We start from the raw sequence: 20827 nt of genomic DNA on the forward strand, positions 1-20827 counted from the left end.
CGTGGCCGCCATTTTGTCTCCTTCCTCGGTCCGAGCCGACACCTTGGCCTTCTCCCTCGCGGCCGCCATCTTGGCTGCCGCGTTGCTGGTTTGTGTTGATCGTGAACCAACCGACCTTTTCGTAAAATTCTTCGGGAGAAATATCCTCCCCTTGAACAACAACCTGCATTTTCGCCGAAAATATCCGGCCATGCTAAGCCCCAGGGGTCGGCGGCGAGGCGCTAGGTCGAACGCAGCCGCCGGGACGACGCGTCGAAGTCGAAAAATAGCCGCAAATTAGATCCACTTGCCGCAATTTCGGTATCCAGGTGATCCTGGCGACTTCCGCTGATGATTCCAATCGAAGTTGGCTTGAGCACAAGCATAAATCCGCCAGGAACATCGAAAAACCGGGGAGCGCACGCAATACACGTCCGCACGCCTCGGCATCCGAGGCCAAAAACCAACCCATCCAGGAGAGCAAAACCATGAGCCAACCAAGCTAAACACATGCTTTCACACGTCTACTCGGTTTAGCTACGTCTCGAAACCCGATCACTTTTTTAGCATGTGTTGTAGCAGAACAGACTGGCTTCGGCCAACGCATGGCCAATGCAAGCGCCAGTGACTGCAAAGCAAGGAAACCTCATGTAACGGCCAACTTTAATGTCCAATTTTTTTTATTGCAAATTATAAATTTCAAGGTACAGAAACAACAAACAACAATTTTGGCACCCGCACTCTTCGGACAGCCCATGAAACAACAATACCAAGGAAATCCTTCGCCTTGCGAGCCTGCAAGAAAACAAAAGGTGCAATTAGTGGCGGCGTGGCTGACTCACGCTAACCTCGAAATTGTTCCGTCGAATTTGAATCAAAGCAAGCCCGAACCTCTAACAAAGAAATCCACCGATTAGTAGTTGCTCATACCAGGCTCGAGGAACTACAACTGAAATATACTGATCATGCATTTCTTCCAAGAAAATAAACCCCTTTTTTCATCGTCTCCGATTGTTTGCCATTGTTTCTGATCGCAAAGAACGGTTTTTGATCTCTACGTTAATCACATTGGTGTCTATAGAGAATGCTGCAAAACAGTGACAAGTGGCACATACAGCAATCTCACAGAACGGACTCCGAGATCCATGCTTCCGCTCGAAAAGGCCAATGTCATCTAAATAGGCAAATAGCAAACAAATCACCGCTATAAATTGAACTCTCACCATTATGCACTATTCATGCAGTGAACGCTGTCAGCCCCTTCGTGGGAGATACTGCGCATCACCATTTAATATCTTGTAGCGTTACTTGTCCGTGCACCTGAGTCCAAATTAACTGCCCATTTATGCCTTGATCATATTTATTCTATTTTATTATTTTACTTCTTTAAAGACATTTTCTGCGCTTCTCTCCTTGAGACTTTCTCGCCCCACGCAGAGTATGCTCTAAACAGAAAGGAGTAAAAAGGGAGTAAGAAAGGGGAGTAAGCTGTCCTATGCGCTAGAAGGCAGCTTACTCTCTTATTTACTCCCATACGGGCGTATATTTGTGTTTAGAGTGTAGCATGCGAGCTAAAATCTCTTGTTTAAATTATAGGGCTTCTCCCTCTATCTATCGCAAAGCGACACCCGCGGGGCTTGACAACTAGCTGACGGCTATGCAGTTGAACGTCGCGAAGGCTGCGGTTTTTAAAGTTGGATCGCATTTTTGTGCAGCTACGAAATGCTCTCAAGCAGCAGAAATCCGGTTAAATCTAGTCCAGGTTCTTCTCTGCCTGCAATACATACAGCATATATGAGTATAGCAAGTCGGGACGCAGGCAGCGAGGAAAAGAGAAAATATCGCCGGACAGTGGTCAATAACATTTTGTTAGGACAAGACAAAAAAAAGCATATTAGGCGCATTTACATTTTACGCAGAAATTTAGCTGTGCGCTCATAAAAGATGCACAGATGAACTAAGCGCAATTAAACAAACACGTGAAAGCCACACAACACAGGGCAGGCGCTGTGTGTTCATGTACCTGTTCAGTTGCGCCTCTGTGATGTACGTGTAGCTTACAATGAACGAAACTGAAACACTTTAAATTTCGATCATAGAATTTGGATCAAAATTCTATCGGTTTTAATTTCGTCTGGTGGTAAACTTCTTGTTTAGGTAACACAAAAAGAATTTACAACCGACTAATTTTTTTCTTCGTGGAGGAATTCGAAGCAGCAGTCCTGAATGTGAGCGGAGCAGCACTTCACAGTTAAGTCGTCTCTCACTACGACAAAACGCATTAAAAATTGTTGCTATACGCCAAGAGGAACGGGAGAAAATGTCCACTTCGTGTCACGTATATCTTGTCCTCTACGTGTTGCGCACATGTCCAACATTCTTGGACAAAAAAAATGAAATTTCGGAAACTGTAAGATTCTGGTATTGAAATATTCAAGGTCCATTCTTCCGATATCTGGAAGAACCTTCCTTTTATACTGTTTCCATCGCTCGCATCGAGCAGTTAAGACTGTAATAGAAAACCAATGAGGAACGCTTTGGACTGTAGCAAAAACGTTAATAGCAAAAAATGCAAGCCTGCAGGCGGGAGGTTGGGGATATATTGATCGTTGTAGTAGAATCTTACAAAATATGAGGAACACTGCGCTCATAATACCCTCCCTATACCCTATGTAACACCCTCCCTGCAATGGCCTTTAAACGCTTTCCCGTTCAAAAATGCTTTTCTCCAGAACTGTTGGGTATGACGTCAGTGGTACTCCTCCAGGCTCACCGTAACCAGAATGCAGAGGCAGCGGAGAACCTCCTCCATTACACGAAGTACATGGAGGCCTGCAGTTCCTGCAGCACCTTGACGGCCTCCACGTATTGGGCAGTGGTCAACACTGCGTCCCCGCCGCCCTCAGACGACTGGCTGACCGCGCCTGACGTCTCCAGCTTGCTGGCGATGTGGTGTTTTGCGCGGAAGGCGGCCAGGTGCGCGTAGTACACAGGGGCCGGGATGCTCACGCTCCTTGCACACCGGGAGTATGTGTGGCACAGGTAGAAGCTGAGCTTTTGCAGGTCGTCCGCGCTGAAGTTGGAGTCATCCCACACGATATAGTAGTGGGCCGGCCGGCTGGTGCCCTGCGGGAGCGCAAAGGAGTAAAGTTATTCACATGCCCAGATTCCGAGTGCCATGTCGGGCTGGGTCGCTTCGCATCGTGGTATGTGGTGGTGCGGTGTGGTCCTGCTTGTGGTGCGATGTGATGTGGGATGGTGTGTGCGGTTTGAATACACTTATTTTATTAGCACACATTACGTGGGAAGGAGAGTGTTTAAACGCAATATACAAAAAACTGGCAGTGCCTATGAGCACAGCACGTGCTCGCCTTGCTCTTAATGCTGCATGCACAACATGTTTCTCTCTTTATTTGGCCTTAGATGCCCTCGCGCCATTAAATACCGTGAATAACTATTATTTCCTGCCTGGCTGTCATCAGCGCATTGGTCGGTCATCGTCATCTATGTCGCTGTCCCGACTTCGGTACAGCATAAAAAACGAGGCATACAAGCCGACACGACTATTTAAAAAATCAGTTTTTTGGCCGTTTCTTGAGACTGCAAAGCAGCGTCCCGCTTTAACGTACGAGCAACCAGGCCCAGCCGAGCATCAAGCGCTTCTCTTTTCACCCAACCCCATGCATTCATTGTCTGAGCAGACGCCATCCTGAAAAGAAAAACTAATGACCACATCCGTATGACAGCATCAATCCGCACTGGACATAAGGCCCCCCGTGCGCAACTTCCGATACCGCTTCCTCAAGGTCGAACGATGACGTTACAGTCACTCATAGCGCTCCTGGTGGCCTCGATGTGAAGCGGAATGCTTCCGCCACGGTGTCGCTTGCAGGTGATCTCGGAGGCCATGCTTCCCTTTCCTCAAGCTGCGGAAGGCCTCCACCGCAGGCGCTCCTGGTATTTGTAGCGCACTAAAGACGCGACGCGACTGTGGCGACGCCGGCGCCCGGACTATTTCCTCCGCAAATTGATAAACGAAAACACCGCGGACCATTTCTTCCCGCTGACAATAGCAACAAGGGCGGAGAAGAGGTCGCCTACCTGGATGCCGAAGTGGCTGCAGAGGAAGAAGTCGAAGTCCAGCGGGTGCGTGACCACCGAGTCTACGGTCGTGCCTGGTGGGACGTTGCGGAACTTGCCCACGCCGTCGCGGTCATTGGCAGGCATGAACCTCGTATGGTGTCGCTTCTGGACCACGATGAACGTCAGCGGTGGCTCGTAGGTCTCGGTGGGACACATTTCCGCACACGCCAGCCGGATGGCGCTCACCTGAGAGATTCGAGAGCGGAAACAAAGAAAAACTTGGTCAGGGTTTAAAGGCCATTCGACGAATCACGATATATACTTGGTACAGAATGTAAACAAAACGCTTTGGACCTTCACGAACTCTGCTGTCCTATCTTATATAATTGTCGTTTGGGAAAAAAACTCTATGGCGAATAGCAGCGTTTTTTTTAGCAACGCTATTATCGGTTGTAATCTGGTTAAACGAGCAGTTTCAGCAACTGTTCAGCTCAACGGAAGTGCAGCTTTTCCAACCAACGCCGAAATGAACAGCAGTCAGCTGCAGTTACTCGCACACTCCGCTAAATTGAGTTCACGCGGTCCACATTCTGGATCACATGATCGGTTTATATACATAACTCTAGGCATTGACTTACTATTTGACTTCACTCAACTAAAGTTTCTGTGCAAGCGTGGCGTTTGAGTATGCCGTCAGTGAACAACCACACAAAGCCAAGAAAATTCAGTAGAGGAACGCCCGGCTTCACCGCTCAGCCGTTGTTTTCCAGGTGCCACTTCGTGGCATTTTTTTTTGTGGCTGAACTAATTCCAATAATACAACTCAAGAATGAAGCCGCTTTTCCCCGTAAAAGGACCCCCTTCCAGTAACTGGCGTCGGCTGGTTTTCACGAACCTGCAAGGTGGACAATGCAGCGAGCGCGGTGACAATGACAATAGTCTCTCCTGTGAGGGGGGAGACTAACCCCTTCCTTTTGCGACTTCCTACATGGTTACCTTCGGAGGCTCATGAGAAATGGTCTACGCCATTGGCTGCAAGAGAGTCCTTTCAGGGGGAAAAGCCGCTTGGTTCTTGAGTTGTATCCGACTATAATGGAAGTTGTAGAGTGAGACTTATATGAGCCAGGATAGCACTCGGCCGATGCAGCGGGTCAGTAGACTGGTCTAACTGCTACCCCCTACTGAGCTGAGATCTCAACTGCAGGTGGCGATGCCTTTTATTACCCGTGCAACATGCGCACTAGAAATAACCGCAGATGTTTGTAGCCTTAAGTTTGCCTATGCCATTATTTTCGGAGCTGGCGCTACACGTCCAGATTTAACGACATTACAATTTATTGGCAGATTTATTGATATTACAGATTCGCAACTATAACAGAGGAGATTACAATCCAATCAATGACGATCGAAATTCAAATGTTTTCTGATAATATTCTGACGCCCTTTTCAATATAGGTCGTATTAGATAACCGCGGGTTCAATTTAGAGACAAGCTCGCCTAACATGTAGCCAAACGTGTCCCGCTTGTCACGCTATCAAATCATAAATCTAAGCTTTGCTTTAGAAGAAAGCATCGACAAATGAGAAATAAGAAAAAACGGTTGTACAAAAATGCATAGCACGAATGTTCGCCCTGCACGCGGGGTAAATATAAAACCTACCTAAAGCTGTGTTGTTATGGCCTTTGTGTCGAAAAAAATAAATATTTTTTTCAAAAGCCCTTCCGGCGCTACTTAGGAACAATAAAAGCAAGCCCTTCAAAGCAATACGTCCGAACAGTGTCAGTAATGATATATCAATACATGATATTCACAGCGCCCCCTACTTCGATGCTGAATGTCCTAAAGCTTTTAATTCGTTTTTCGCATATGTTTTCACCAAGAAGATAATCCTAACATCCCGTAAGTACCAGATTTTGGTTACCCGTACATGGCACCGGTTGACATTACACTTTATGGCTTAGTACACCTGATAAATAGCCTAGTACCCTCTTCTTCTGGGGTTGATGAAATTAACTGAAAATACTAAAGAAATGCCATTTCTGTCTCCAGCATCATCTTCCTTCCTATCTTTAAGCAGTCAAAATCTACAGGTGAGGTTTCCACCGGTTGGAAAATAGGAAAGGTTGTACCGGTTTTCAAAAGTACTAACAAACACTCGCACGGAAATTGATGACTTGCACCTTTTTGGACTTTGCCAAAGCATTTTATCGGGTAGAACATTGCCGACAAAGATCTAAGCTTTGTGCTCTAAAATTAAATTCTTTAACTCTGTCATGGGTCCGTAGTCTTCTTTCTAACCGCCAGCAGTTCACCGCTGTTAACAATCATTAATTTCCTGTTTCCGATGTTACATCGAGCGCGGCACTAGAAAGCCTCCTCGGTCCATTACTATTCTTAATTTACATTAATAACCTGCCAGCAACAATCTCATCTTATATGCGCATATTTGCTGACGACTGCATTATTTATTCACCAATAAAATTTACTAATGGCCACCTTGAACTTCAAAGTGACCTCGATTGCATAAACGACTGGTGTAAAACTTGTCTAATGACTTTAAACATTTCTAAGTGTAAGATAATTACTTTTAGCCGAAAATCAGTCACTTCGAATTTTCCATACCACAACAATAACGATACATTGGCTCGGACTACGCAGTATAAGCATCTAGGCGTCCATATTTCACCAAACTTTTCTTGGGCTGAACACATAACCATCACTTTCGCTAATGCTTCCTGGTCACTAGTTTTCATTCACCGTAACCTGCAATGCACTACCCCTCACGTGTGTGAACAAGCCTACATTACTTTTGTCACACCGCAGCTAGAGTACGCTTCATCCATCTGGTCACCTCATCAGAAATATCTGAGAGAGAAGTTGGAAGCTGTCCACAATGGGGCTTGTCGTCTCATTTCGCAAAATTGCAGTTATCAGTCTAGTCTAACCCAACTAAATATCAAACTTTCGCTCTATGCATCCGTTGCAAATTCGTCGCAAGACTGCCCTTATCTTTCACAAATACGTCCATGCCACTGATTCACCGCCAGCACATCTGCAACGTCCTTCCTACTTATAACATAGATTACATAATAACTACAGCTATGCCGCATTTATGGCAACACACATGCTTTCAACTTCTGGTCACTCCCGCGTGCCATCCGTCTCTGGAAGAATCTTCCTGACTGCATCGCCCTGCAGGCTAATCATGACACCTTTTGCGAACATCTACCCAAACACTTCGCTGATAACGGTTAGCACGTCATTTATATACTCCGGATTCGTACAACTTCGTTTTCAGCAGCTTGAGACCTATTGCCTCTTTGGTTCCGTGGATGCGCAACTATGCTCATTTATGCCTGATATGTTTTCTTTGGCTTTTGTATAACTCGACTTCGTGCATTTCCCCTGTTTTTGTTCCATGACGCAGTTGTTTTTACTTTTATTCCTTTTTGTGAATTGCGATATCTTATCTGAACTCACCTGTTTTTTTGTGTGTTTTGCTGCACTTTTACTATTTTTTTATTTGTAACATATTTTGCACAATGTTCTGTACTTGACCCCCCCCCCCTTTTATTTTTACACAATGCCTTTGCGGAGACCTGTGAGGTGTCTTTAAATACATAAAAAAATAAAAAAAAAGAAAGAAAGAAAACAAAATTTAAAAAAGTCACGGTGATGATAACGCCTTCAAGGGGCTAAAAAAATCACCTGAATATAAACAGTTTCAATGAGTCAGAACCTCAGCAATGTCATTCAAATATAATATAAAAATAAATGTGTAGAAAATGCCACTGTTCTTGCTTGACTAGTCGTAAAAGTCGAACTGGCGTGCCCGCTCACAGGCTAACAGTGCTTCAGAATTGCTGGTAAAAATACTGCTCTTTATGAATAAACCATTATCCACAGGATAGTGACTTTTCACAAAAAAAGTTGCATATCTTTCTGCATGCGGAATGGGGACAAGAGTATGCACTGCTGTGGCGAATGAGTTCTGGCGAACTCAGTAGGTCGCAAACAGCATTTAGTCTGTCTAATGCCATTAAATACGAGCGCGTGACACTGTTCCGATGGCGTTAAAACCTGATCACTAAGTAATTAATGACATTAAACATGACCTTGTGAAACTGGTATAGCACCTCTAGCTGTCGTTCAGTTCAACGGACGGTAAACTGCACAGCCGTTAATATCGCCCGTGCGCAAAAGGGGTGAGACACGGAGCGGGCACGCACAAAACCCAACCACAAGCCTCAGTCTTGGATGTTTACCACCTTTTGAAGAGAAACGATCAAGCTGACGTCAACTAACACCGAGAAGACGTCTCCAGAAATGAATGTCCCGAATGTCCTGAAATTGTAGCGCTGTGGAGATCTATTTGGTGCCGTTACGTATATGCACAGGAAGTCCGCTTGTCATAAGACAAAAGGTTATCCAATGACGCTAGCGGCATTGAATGCGGTATAGCTCTTAACAAGATGAGAGTTTAGTGGACACAGTATTGTAGTAGGCGCAGTTGCTTACCTCATGGTTACGGACTTCCAAGAACTGCCCCTCGCTCACTCCGTCCCTGTAGAAGACGATCCCCAGGGGCTTGTGCCCGGTGGTGCGGTAGAAAACCAGTAGCAATTCCTTGATCATGTCCTTCAGGTCCTTGATAATTTCCACACGCGCCTTAGCCTTGGAGTCTTCAATCTGTACCCGAATGGTGGCGTGAAACTTGGACGGTACAGAGTCTAGGCTTCCGACGCACGCGGCGATGGATGGCCTGATCTTGTCTCCAGGCGATGGGTGCGACACGTCTGCTCCGATGACGATCACGGGCCTATGTAATAGCTTCGGCTTCTCCTGCAACAGGAGACTATTGTTGATGCCGCCCATCTTGGCGTTGATCTTTTGGCACAGGTTTTGGATGAGCGCTGCGTTACACTTTTGGACCACGTTGTTGTCCAAGATGCATTGTGTGCGCAGGGAGAGCTCAGTCTCTGCCACCTGCTTGATCTCAGCGTAGTTCGTGGCTTTTGTGATCACAGCCACAACCATCTCCAACTGCGGGTGCTGCTTGCGCTGCTCCGTGAGAACGGTCCGCATGGGCTTGCGGTTTGTGTCGAACGTGATGACCGCAAGCGGCTGCGCAATGCGCATGCCCAGTCCTTGGCCGATGCGGACCAGCATCTTGATGAAGTTGTCCAGGCAGTCCTTCTGCGCGAAGCGGCTCACGTTGAGAACAATCCACTGTGTCATCGACATCGCCTTGTAGAAGCGCTGCCCTCGGAGATCCCACGTACCGTCGCGCGGCTTGCACATGCTGTTGTTCTCAAAAACCAAAGACGGCGGGTCGAGAATTCTGCCCACAACCTGAGTGGGTTCGGGGTTGATCTTGACGCCGAACTCTCGCAGGTACTTGTCCGAGGTGCTGACCATGTCGCGCACAGACTGACGAATCTCCAGGAAGCGCTTGGCTGGCGGCTTGGCCGTGCGCTTGATCATTTCGGCGGTCTGACTCTCCTCGAGTTTCTTCCGACAGTGCTGGCCTTCGGCCAGCTCGCACACCTCCAGAGGAATGTAGACCGGATGCGTCGGGCTGCCACTCTGCACGCAAGGGAAGTTCGGGTACGACAAGCGCCTGTAGCGGCTCTGGAAGTAGTCGGCGACGGAGATCTGACTACCTTCTGATTCAAAATAGATGTCCTTCGCAGCTTCCCTCGTGATCTTGACCACTTTGTACTTGCGCGGGTACGGAAGGTGCGTCACTTTTACGCGGAGTCCTTTGAGCTCCCTATTCAGCCGCGCGTACTGGTTGTCGCGCAATGACCGTAAGTCCGCGGGTGTCAACACACGCCGGCTGTCGCTGAAGAACCTGCACATGAAGTCTACCAGTGGAAGCGACTCGTAGAATGCTGTTGCTGACATGTCGACGTTAAGCATGGGCTTCCATTGGGCGGGTCGAACACTCGCGTAGTAGCCAAACCACACCTCCCGGCCTCCTCCGAGGTGATTGTGCTCGTTGGGTCCCGGCGGTCTGAAGAACGAGCGTCCAACCGGCGCAAGGTTGATCGAGGGGCTGTGCCTCAAGACGATGTCGATGGCCTGGAGGACTTCCTGGGGCACAGTTTGTACGCGCTTTTGGAAGACGCCATGCAGGGCATCCAGGTTCACGGTGGTTGCATACTGGATCTTGATGATAAACTTCTGGCTTCTCTGGTCTTCATCGAGGTCGACTGTGAATGTCCGCTCGCGGAAGTTGAGCTGGCGGCGCGTGTACAGGTTCTTGTGGCCATCGAAAACCGGGATGCAGTTGGCCAGGTCTTGCCGGTACTTCTTTACTAGGAGCTCGATGACTATCCTGTTGATCTTTGTACTGAGGCATCGGTAGTTTTTCTGCTCAGGAACCTTGGTCTCCTTGGCAGTCTCCGAGGAGATGTCGACGTCGTAGTGGTAGACGCTGCCGGTCGGTATCTCAATGCTGAAGTGGTTGGCAAGAAGTTGTATGGTCCGGCCCAGCTGGCCGTGGGCGGGCCTCCGCGGGAAGTGAGAGGGCAGGGTTCGCTCGAGCTCCTGCGCCGTGATTGGTGGTAATTAGAGCAGGGCATGAAGAAGTAAGTATGCACACACTGTTTCGTGTGTTGAGCGTCACACAAGTTTGGCCGAATGGTCTTCGATCTACACTACAGTGCAGGACCGGTTCCGGTGAGTCTTAACGGGGAAAGCCTCCTGCACCCCGTGTGTTGTAGCGAGCCTATTAAAGGACGGCGCTTGAACATTAATATAGCTCCCCTGAGAATGTCTTAAATGTTTTGTGCAAGCGAAGTTATCTGCAGTCAATATCTAAATTACAGCGTCTTCTAGCCTTTCTATCTCCTTTCATCACTCTTTTCATGCTCACAGGTCGGCGCTCTTCAGCCAGCCCTACCCACTCGGCCACACCGCCGGCTGCAGACGCGTTCGGGAATTTTCCCGGTGGGGGGGGGGGGGGGGGGGGGGGGGAGGAGGGCTTCCTGAACCGCCGAAACGACACTTATTATTGGCAGCGGCCACAGTAGCTGCCATACTTCTGAATCTAACCGACAGCCACATCAGAACAAAAATACGCAGGAGCGCGAGGCGGAGAAATGCGCGGGCGTGAAAAAATCGCTGGAAAGAGCTCGCCAACCTTCGCTCGGGATTGTGGGTTCTGTGCTCAATGTAGGAATATATGGTTCAGGTGTTTATGACGAAAGCTCGTAGTACTTGAGCGAGGTTATGTACACGGTTGGTCAAAAGTTCCGGGGCCACAGGGCTTGCTCCTTTCATCGGTATATCGTGGCATTTAAGGTGCGATTAAAGCTATCAAGGTTCGCAGAGTATAGAACGATACCTCTTCCGCCCTCTACGGATATTTTGAGTCTTTGGGTGTGTCATGTCTGCCTGATTATACAGCTCAAAAGCAGACCCTATGGCCTGGGAACTTTTGACCTACCCTGTACTTTCCTCGGAAGGTATTTCAAAGCCTTGTGCTATCTTGAGCACATATGACAGGGGCGATCGGGTCGACTGCAAAATCAAGGAACCGCACTGCGTGGTCGTGGTGTACATCAAAAGCGAGACAGTCAGTACTAGTTCTTTCTGTGCCTTAATTTATTTATTCAGGGAACCCAGCCCATGATAGCGCCAGTGCTGAAGTATTTCTTCCAAGGTTTCAGAACCACTCAAAGGGCAACTGTGGGCGAGTTTGAATGTTTTAGACGCGGTATTGTGTTCCTATTCGCATAACATTTCTTGGGAGTCAATTCTCTGTGCCTTTAAAAGCGTTTTTCAAAATACTGAGTAGAAGCCCTTTAAACCAGCAAAAGCAAAGAACACCGAAACTAAAACTGGGTTTCTCCCAAAGAATGACGTCAAGATAGAAGCTTGTCGTCATGCATACTGTCACAAAAACTTTCGGCGCGTTGACTGACTAAACTGGAGACTGTAAGCGACAGACCACTGTTTGCGTGAAATGACCAAAAACAAAGGTCTTCATTTTCTTCTTCTTGCGCAAACTCCAAGCAAATATGGAAGGGCATGCAGCTGGTGACGTCACACGTGCAAGGTCTCCCGCAGAAATCGTCCCGATTGGGGCGACAAAATTGGAAACATTTAATTATTCGTGCTGAAACAAACCGACGCCCGGCGGCGAAGCTCGGCAACTACCTTGGAAATTTCGGCATTCGTGGAGGCCAAAAAAAGACGTCGCAGCTGCCCATTAACAGCGAAAGATGAACAACATTCACACGAATTTTTCTGTGAATTGAGAATGTGCAGACGCGTAATTTATAAGCATCAACAGCTGCAGTCCAAGGAAACATCAGTTTGCCAGAGTGAATGTTCGGGCTCGACGGTGCACCATTTCGCTTCGAGTTAAAGAGCATTTAACGAGTGACTAAAAAAGACAATACACTCACCGCGGTGGCTCGGTGGTTAGAGTTCTCGATCACTGATCCGGCGTTCCCAGGATCGAACCCGACCGCTGCGGCTGCGTTTCGATGGAACCGAAACGCTAAGGCGCCCGTGCGCTGTTCGATGTCAGTGTACGTTAAAGGTCCCCAGGTGGTCGAAATCATTCCGAAGCCCTCCAATACGGCGCTTCTTTCTTTCTTCTTTCACTCCCTCGCCTTTTTGTCCTTTCTCTTACGGCGCGCGGTACGGGTGTCTGCCGATATGAGAGAAAGGTGCTGCGCCAATTTCTTCCGCCCCACCCAAGAAAATTTAATGTGGATTAGCCCAATAATAATAATAATAATAATAATAATAATAATAATAATAATAATAATAATAATAATAATAATAATAATAATAATAATAATAATAATAATAATCGGTTTTGGGGGAAAAGAAATGGCGCCGTATCTGTCTCATATACCGTTGGGCACCTTGACCGCGCCGTAAGGGAAGGGGAAAAGGAGGGAGTGAAAGAAGGAAGAAGTGCCGTAGTGGAGGGCTCCGGAATAATTTCGACAACTTGGGGATCTTTAACGTGCACTGACGTCGCACAGCACACCGGCGCCTTAGCGTTTACCCGCCGCAGTGGCTCAGTGGTTAGGGCGCTCGGCTACTGATCCAGAGTTCCCGGGTTCGAACCCGACCGCGGCGGCTGCGTTTTTATGGAGGAAAAACGCGAAGGCGCCCGTGTGCTGTGCGACGTCGGTGCATGTTAAAGATCCCCAGGTGGCCGAAATTATTCCGGAGCCCACCGCTACTGCAATTCTCTCTTCCTTTCTTCTTTCACTCCCTCCTATATCCCTTCCCTTACTGCGCGGTTCAGGTGTCCAACGATATACGGGACTGATACTGCGCATTCCCTTTCCCCCAAAATTAATATTATTACTTAGTGTTTTTTCTCCATAAAAACGCTGCCGCCGCGGACGGGTTCGAACCAGGGAACTCCGGATCAGTAGCCGAGCGCCCTTACCACTTAGCCACCGCGGCGGGTTGGATTAGCCCCGCTAATCCAGGATATACAAAGCGAAACCGAGATTGAGGTCTCCACTGAACCACGGAGCCGATTGTGCGCTTTTCGTTTCGTGAAAATGAACGGTCTTTACAAAGTTGTCCACGCCAATGAACTCTATGAACGCCGTCGGCTCACTTGTTTTGTTTGGTTTTTTGAGGAAAGGAAAAGGCACAGTAACCGTCTCGCATCTCGGTGGACACCCGAACCGCGCCGTGAATTAAGAAAGAGATAAAGGAGGGAGGGAAAGAGGAAACTAAATTTAAAGTTGGATTTTGAGGAAATGTGCGGCGGTGCGCAGCGGCTGAACACCTGTGGCTCGGTGCTACTAGTGGCGCATGCGCAGTAGTGAGTAGGGATCGAGAGAGAGAGAGAAATGCGCCATGTGTCGTCACTGCTCCTCGTGCATGCGCAGCACGGCTCTCCAGGAATCACGCGAAACTGCTCAACCTGCGGTCAGTAAAGCTTCCGCTTTAAAAAGAATTTCACACGCTGGCAACACAACACTCAGCCGTTGGTGCGTAAGTAGTGAACCCAAAGGCTAAACCTGACGACGCAATAATTCCTCGAGCCACCCTTTATCCAGGCGACGACTGAGGCCCTGAACCTCACAGAAGAAACTGTGAGAATTGAAAATTGGTTATCGGGGATAGGAAATGGCACTGTACCTTTCTCACATATCGGCGGACACCTGAGACGCGCCGTAAGGGAAGGCAAAAGGCGAAAGTGAAAGAGGAAAGGAAGAAAGAAATGCCGTAGTGGAGGGCTCCGGAATAATTTAGACCACCTGGGGATCTTTAACATACACTGACATCGCACAGCACGCGGGTGCCTCAGCGCTTCGCTTCCATCGAAACGCAGCCGCCGTGGTCGGGTTCCAACCACTCATCGAAATACAAACTTTCCTTTTAAATTTCGCCCACTCGCCTTGTCTATATCATTGTTGACCAAGGAACTCATTGCGGTTCCCAAACGTTCTCTATCTTGACTTTCTCAGCGGTTAAATCTGATGTTTCACTTCCAGAGCGCCCTATACGTCAATCACTACCACGATGCTTGCTACCCACAGAACTTTTTGTTAGTAAAAACTAAGCCCTGCATAGTCGGCTGCAATTCGAGAAAGAAGCGACGGATGCCCTACCAAGGAAGCCTTGCAGCCAACGGCGTCGGCCGATTCTCCGGACGCCGCTCTCAATCTGATTAAACGGTGGTTCATCTCCTTTCATATGCCACTCCCTGAGATGTCACGCAGGTCCTAGAGGATTGACTAACCATGAAGTCATGAGAACCAGTCGACGCCTTTGGCTGGAGGGCCTCTTTCGAGAGGAACATGCTGTTTCGTTCTTGAGTTGTATGCCCCGCCGCGGTGGCTCAGTGGTTAGGGCGCTCGACTACTGATCCGGAGTTCCCGGGTTCGAACCCGACCGCGGCGGCTGCGTTTTTATGGAGGAAAAACGCTAAGGCGCCCGTGTGCTGTGCGATGTCAGTGCACGTTAAAGATCCCCAGCTGGTCGAAATTATTCCGGAGCCCTCCACTACGGTACCTATTCTTCCTTTCTTCTTTCACTCCCTCCTTTATCCCTTCCCTTACGGTGCGGTTCATGTGTCCAACGATATATGAGACAGATACTGCGCCATTTCCTTTCCCCAAAAACCAATTATTATTATTATTATTGAGTTGTATTATACCGGGGTTTGGTTCTCGTACCGTCTGTGCAAGTCGATATTTTGGAAAGGTGATGTTTCCTCTTGCCTTGAAACTAACAGTTAAAGCCCTTTGTAAAGAAGCGGTTTATAACGAATCAACTGATATAACGAAGAAATTATGATTGCACGTGGAAGCTCAGCCAACAGGAGCTATAACGAAGCTACCCTTACAAAGAATTTATCGCCGGAAACTTTCAACTTCGTGGTAAAGAGGTTCAACCGCTTTAATAGGTGCAACTTTATATGGACCCCTGGCATAACAAGCTGCACAGCATGGTTTATAACGAAATAATGGATATAACGAAGGAATTACGATTCCCCGTGGAAGCTCGGTCAACACTGCATATAACGAAGTAACAGCAGCGAACGAACTTTCTACTTTGTTATAACGAGGTTAAACGAGCTACATGCCATGGCCCAAGGTTAAGCCCTTTTCGGAAAACAGTACGCACCTTGATACTGACATCGCCGCCTGGAGTGGCCTGGTCTCCAGCTTCGGGGGTCTGCTCTGTTACTGCAACCGGCGGCGTACATGGTGGCGGCGGTGGTAGGGCAGCTGCTGCCGGCTGACTGCGACTCACGGCGGCTGCTGCGGATGCAGGCCGCGGGCTGCTGGCCGCTACGTTGGCGTCACCTGCGGCGGCGGCGGCCCCGTAGCTGGGACGGTAGGCGCTGGGCTGAGCGGTGGGCTGCGCGGTGGGCTGAGCTCTGGGCACCGCGGCAGGGGCCGGGCCGCGGCTGACGGCGCGCGGCTGCGGACTGGGCGCGGCGCCCTGCTGCAGTACTTGCGCGAACAAATCCCGCGACGTACCGGCGGGCGACGGAGCAGGAGCGGTGGCTTGATTGCCACCGCTGGCCGAAGGCACCGCTGCGAGCCGAAAATGCCCGTTTAACGTAGCGTTCATACATCTGCTGCGTTTGCGATCATAGCGATCGCTACGACACGCATATATACACCGCCGAAAGCTGAAGACTGGACAGCCGTCGCCGGAGCTCCGTTGGTAGAGCACCGGACGCTAAATTCAGAGGTAGTGGGTTTCGGATACCAACGGTGGCATGTGGTTGTTTTCCTTCTGCTTTATAATCAATTATCTTTAAAAAGTTTCGTTTTTTCTTCATGGGGGTTTAACGTCGCAAAGAGAGAGACAGAGAAAGACGGAAAGGCAGGGAGGTTAACTAGGCAACACCCGGTATGCTACCCTACACGTGGGAAGTAGAACGAAGGGAGAGATAGAAAAGGGAGAGAACAAAGGGATATGATCACTTTTCCACGTGTCCGTCGGCCGTTACTTGCAGGGTACACAGGGCACACACTGATTGTTCACAATCTTGCACTCAGTCCTGAGTCCTTCAAGAACTTTAAAGGTGCCTTCAAAGCTGTCCTCTGCGATGAAGGCGTACTCCAAGGACCCAGACTCTTTAACAAGTTTTTGCCGTATTAAGACCCCACGGATGAACACCACATATTATTAAAAAAACATCCCTTATGCTTTTTGGTTCGGTCACTGTTGGCCTCCATCATGTATGTCATAACGAGCACCACTTGTCCCTCAACTGTAAAAGACAGATGGTATAGAGTACCTAGTCGAGGGTTTGACGGAATGCCGTCTGGTCAGGTCAGCAGAATGAATCTTCGGTTTACTGACAATGTGAATATGGTCAGCTGACTTCAGCTAACATATCTGACATGGTCAGTGACCGAAAATTCAGTATACTGTGGTCGAGAGCATACGTCGCAAAGGCCGTCCCAACTAAGACAGCTGTGCAAGCCGACAATGGCATGCTCTGTAACTACACACGACTAAACACGCAGCGCCCCCAAAGAGCGTCGTATACCCTTTGCACGGAAGAACTGAGTGCGAGGCCCTAGCTGTCGCACAGGGTCTTAATTTTCACACAAATGCGATCAGCCCTCCCCCACAGCAACGAAGAAGCAACAAATGTCCCGCCGCGCATTCAATATATTTGCGACACACGCGCACGCTTTCCTTCTAGTTGTATACTTGAGAACAAAAAAAACAATTTTAAATTTAACTTCGCTAACCCTGGAATTCAGCGAAAACAAGGACGCTTGCTAAGCACCTGTGGCTCGTCCACGGCAGCGCCTGCATGGACAGCCGTTCTATAGTATATACACACACGACCACGTGGCTTAGACGTATCTCATGGTCTTACACCCCCATCAAATGTGTTCAGGGTCAAAGGTGAACCCAAATGTCACCTAATGTCAAAGGTCAAAGATCAGAGGTCAACTAAAGGTCATGGGTCAAGGGCAGAGGTCAAGAGTTCCACGCCATAACTGTACCACGTACGGTCATACATGGCTAACATGGTTGGGCTGAAAGTCATTGAAGGCTATTCTCCGGCCTATGCGACTTCATTACCAACGTGGTGAAGCTTTTCGCTTCGTGTTCAACTGCCGTGACTTCTTTAGTTTCATTCCTTTTAGAGCCCAGTTCGCCCGTTGCTGCGTTCCGCGTCGTAGTCGCTGTAACATGCTACCTGACAGGTGACGTGTTACGGAGTGTGACAGGTGACGTGTTGGCAGGTAGCAGCAGAGCGAAGCGCCACCTGACACACGAGAGGAATGGACAGCCGGAAGGCGGCTGCTACGGGACGATGCCGGAGGGTCGCTAGCAACGCAACAGGAACCTGCCAAGCGGTAGCAAGCGGCTTGCGAAGAGCTGCGCTCAAATTCCGAATTACCGTCTGTCATAATGGGTCGTCTGTCTGTCTGTTACTGCCTGGAAGAAAGAAAGGAAAGTGCACAGGCCTGCTCACTGGCTCAAGCCGAGCCACAATCGCTACCACGTGCAGATAGTAGCGAGAGTTGAAAGATGGGATAGGAAGACAGGATAGTAAAGACGCGCTAAAGACAAGGCCGATCCCGGAGGTAGTGCAATACTGGGCCAACCGGTGGCGGGAAAGAAGCATCCTTCAAACTCCCCGCCACATTTCCAAAAATAAGTCCAACTTGGACCCGTAAGAGATACTCCACGGGTCCGGACAACTATAATGGGGCGTCAATTTTTTTTCATTTATATATCGGGCGTAAAGAATGCACCTTTCGTACCGCGGACAACGCTTGCTGTCACGGAGAATGTCAACACATGCTGGTTGTGAGAAACGTTTCCCCAAATCCCTGCCTTTCCTCAAAATCGACGGAGTCCAGAACATCGTCAACGCCAATGCCAATGATCACAATGAACGCGGCGGTGGCGGCTGAATGACGTCATAGCTGTCACGTGGTTTCTCCTGGGTTCAAGGTAAAACTCTCCTACACGGCGAAGCAGCTACGCAAGGTAGCAGTAAAGCATTCCCTTCACAGGAAGGGGACGATTAGATGGCTGCCCGGCCCTATTGAGCTGCGATGTAGGGGCTGCCGCACATGTGGCGAGGGCTGCTTGTCACCGGAAGTACCTGTTGCTAAACCGTCGTCGTCGCTTCAGATGAGGCGGCTGTTGCGAGTCCTTTCTGCCAATCTTTTCTCTCAAATCTCGTTTAACTCTCCAAATGTCTGCCCGTAGCAGCGATTATCTTCACGTGTCAGTGATTACCTGCACGTGGTAGCTACTGTGGATCAGCTTGAGCTGGTGGGCGGGTCCGTGAACTTTTCATTATTCCCTAAGTCTCAACAACGACAACAAAACTCTGCCACACATCGCACCACACAGCGGGACGCCAAGCTGTTAAGCCGGCTTGATTTCATCCGGCAGCCCCATAGAGTGCGCACTCATACCTAGAAACAAGAGACACGCAGTCGCGATAAACAGCGACCACAATCCGGGGAAAGACAGACCTTTGCTGAAAATTGAAAATTGGTTTTTGAGGAAAAAAAGACGCAGTAACCGTCTCGCATATCGCGGCGCACACCTGAAGCACGCCGTAAGGGAAGGGATAGAAGGACTGGGTGCAGAAAGGAAAAAAAGAGGTGCCGTAGTGGAGGGCGCCGAATAATTTCGGCCTTCTGGGCATCTTTAACGTGCACCGATATCGTACAGCACACGGGAACCTTTGCGTTTCGCCTCCATCGAAACGAGGCCGCCGCGGTCGGGTTCGAACCCGGGTACCCCGGATCAGCAGCCGAGCGCCCTAATCACTGAGCCACCGCTGCGGGTAATCCAGATAGCCCAAGCAAAAAAAGCAGCGCAAAGAGATTAAGGAAGCTCAAAAGCGATACCCGAAAGGCGCGGGCTCGATTCCGGCCGCGGCGGTCGAATTTCGATGGAGGCGAAATTGAAGAGGCCCGTGTTATGTGCGTTGTCAGGGCATGTTAAAGAACCTCAAGGTAGTCGAAATTTCCGGAGCCCTTCACTACGGCGGCTCTCATAGCCTAAGTCGCTTTGGGACGTTAAACCCAAATAAACCATAAAGAAATCGTAAATGCGCTTAGGGGTTTAGGGTGCGGAGCTGCGGAGGTGTTGCTATGCGCCAAGAACGGACTAAAACGAGACGGCAGCGCTCGGAAACGTGCCGTGGATCAAGGCACTCATCAAGCGCAAGAGCGTTCCACAGCACCTGCTCCGTGTCAGGTCAGCAGCATGGCCGGACCATGCAGGCGCACGGGCGACGCGTGCAGAAGCGCGTGCCGCCGCGGCGCACAAAGCCGTTTCGAGCCATCGCGGCGGGGGAAGCGGCCAGAGTGAAGAGGTTCCAAAAATATCGAAATTTTTCGCTGCAACGCGCTGCTCAATCGCTATATTCGCTCAGTCGCTTGCACGTGAACCAACCTTAACGCGATATAAAGGCTCTCGAGGTCGCTTCGGCTCAACCAAACGCGGTTTTTTTTTTCTCTCAAGTCACGGCCACTCACGCTCAAATAAAAATGATAGCGAAAACAAACGGGTAACGAAGCTCGTGAATTCCGTTCAGCCTTCTCGCAAAAATTTAATGCTTTAGAACAGAATCATCCTAGCCCACGAGGTTAGGCCTACAGCGCCCACCATGTGACGCCAGACGAACAAAGGGATCGAGCGCCCAAACGACAGCGGCGGAGGCCACAGAACCGAAAGGAAATTCGCTACGCACCTGGAGGTCCACCAGCTGAGTCGTTTTTCTTCTTGTCTTTGCGCTCTCCTTTCCCCATTTAGATAGCGGGCCACAAACACAAATGGCAGTCACCGGAACGGGCGTCTTGACTGCCTGCCGAGTCCCTTGAGAAAGGCAAAAAGGCTGCGTTGTTACTCTTTTATAGTGACCTTTTCTGCTCCGTGATTCGCTCATATGCTTCGCCACGAGCTGCACGTGTTCCGTCGTCATTGGCTGCGATTGGAGACGTCATGCGCGTGCCGGCGCTTCTGCCTCCAAGAACGCATAAAGAAAAAAAAAACAATGGATCCAAAGGAAATCGTCGTACGATACCGCGTTACCACTGCTTCTTATGGGAACGCAGTCCCGGCGCGTCTCGAACACGCGCGCTGTGGAACTCGAAGACTGCAAATGGACACTGTTAGAAAATTCTGTAAAACTACGGGAAAAGCTGAACGGCTCCCGTCCCGCACGTCGGCGTAATCGCCAAAGTGTAGTTTCGGTTTCGAAACGGGAACTGCTACGCTATAATTATATATATGTGCAACTAAAGTGCGAAAGACTT

The 20827-nt window shown here is 49.3% G+C and overlaps 1 protein-coding gene and 1 pseudogene across 1 annotated transcript; both read right to left on the reverse strand.

Annotated features, from left to right (window-relative positions):
* Positions 1 to 691: 691 nt before the first annotated feature.
* LOC144115575 (protein argonaute-2-like) lies at positions 692 to 20347 on the reverse strand. The gene is made up of 6 exons (XM_077650000.1): positions 20263 to 20347; positions 15687 to 16102; positions 8583 to 10616; positions 4081 to 4308; positions 2753 to 3105; positions 692 to 1153 (listed from the first exon to the last, which is right to left on the reverse strand). Exons 1-5 carry the CDS (start codon positions 20318 to 20320, stop codon positions 2791 to 2793), a joined length of 3051 nt encoding a protein of 1016 aa, XP_077506126.1. The 5' UTR covers positions 20321 to 20347; the 3' UTR covers positions 692 to 1153; positions 2753 to 2790.
* On the reverse strand, positions 18106 to 18248 carry LOC144116828 (U2 spliceosomal RNA; annotated as a pseudogene).
* Positions 20348 to 20827: the final 480 nt, after the last annotated feature.

The sequence above is a fragment of the Amblyomma americanum genome, chromosome 1, assembly GCF_052857255.1.
Source record: "Amblyomma americanum isolate KBUSLIRL-KWMA chromosome 1, ASM5285725v1, whole genome shotgun sequence".
Classification (NCBI taxonomy): Eukaryota; Metazoa; Arthropoda; class Arachnida; order Ixodida; family Ixodidae; genus Amblyomma; species Amblyomma americanum.

Coding starts and splice junctions, on each gene's coding strand:
- LOC144115575 (XM_077650000.1), bottom strand. CDS start 20,320: ATGGGGAAAGGAGAGCGCAAAGACAAGAAGAAAAACGACTCAGCTGGT. Junction 4,309..8,582: donor TGGAAGTCCGTAACCATGAG/GTAAGCAACTGC, acceptor CGAATCTCTCAG/GTGAGCGCCATCCGGCTGGC. Junction 3,106..4,080: donor GCAGCCACTTCGGCATCCAG/GTAGGCGACCTC, acceptor GCGCTCCCGCAG/GGCACCAGCCGGCCGGCCCA.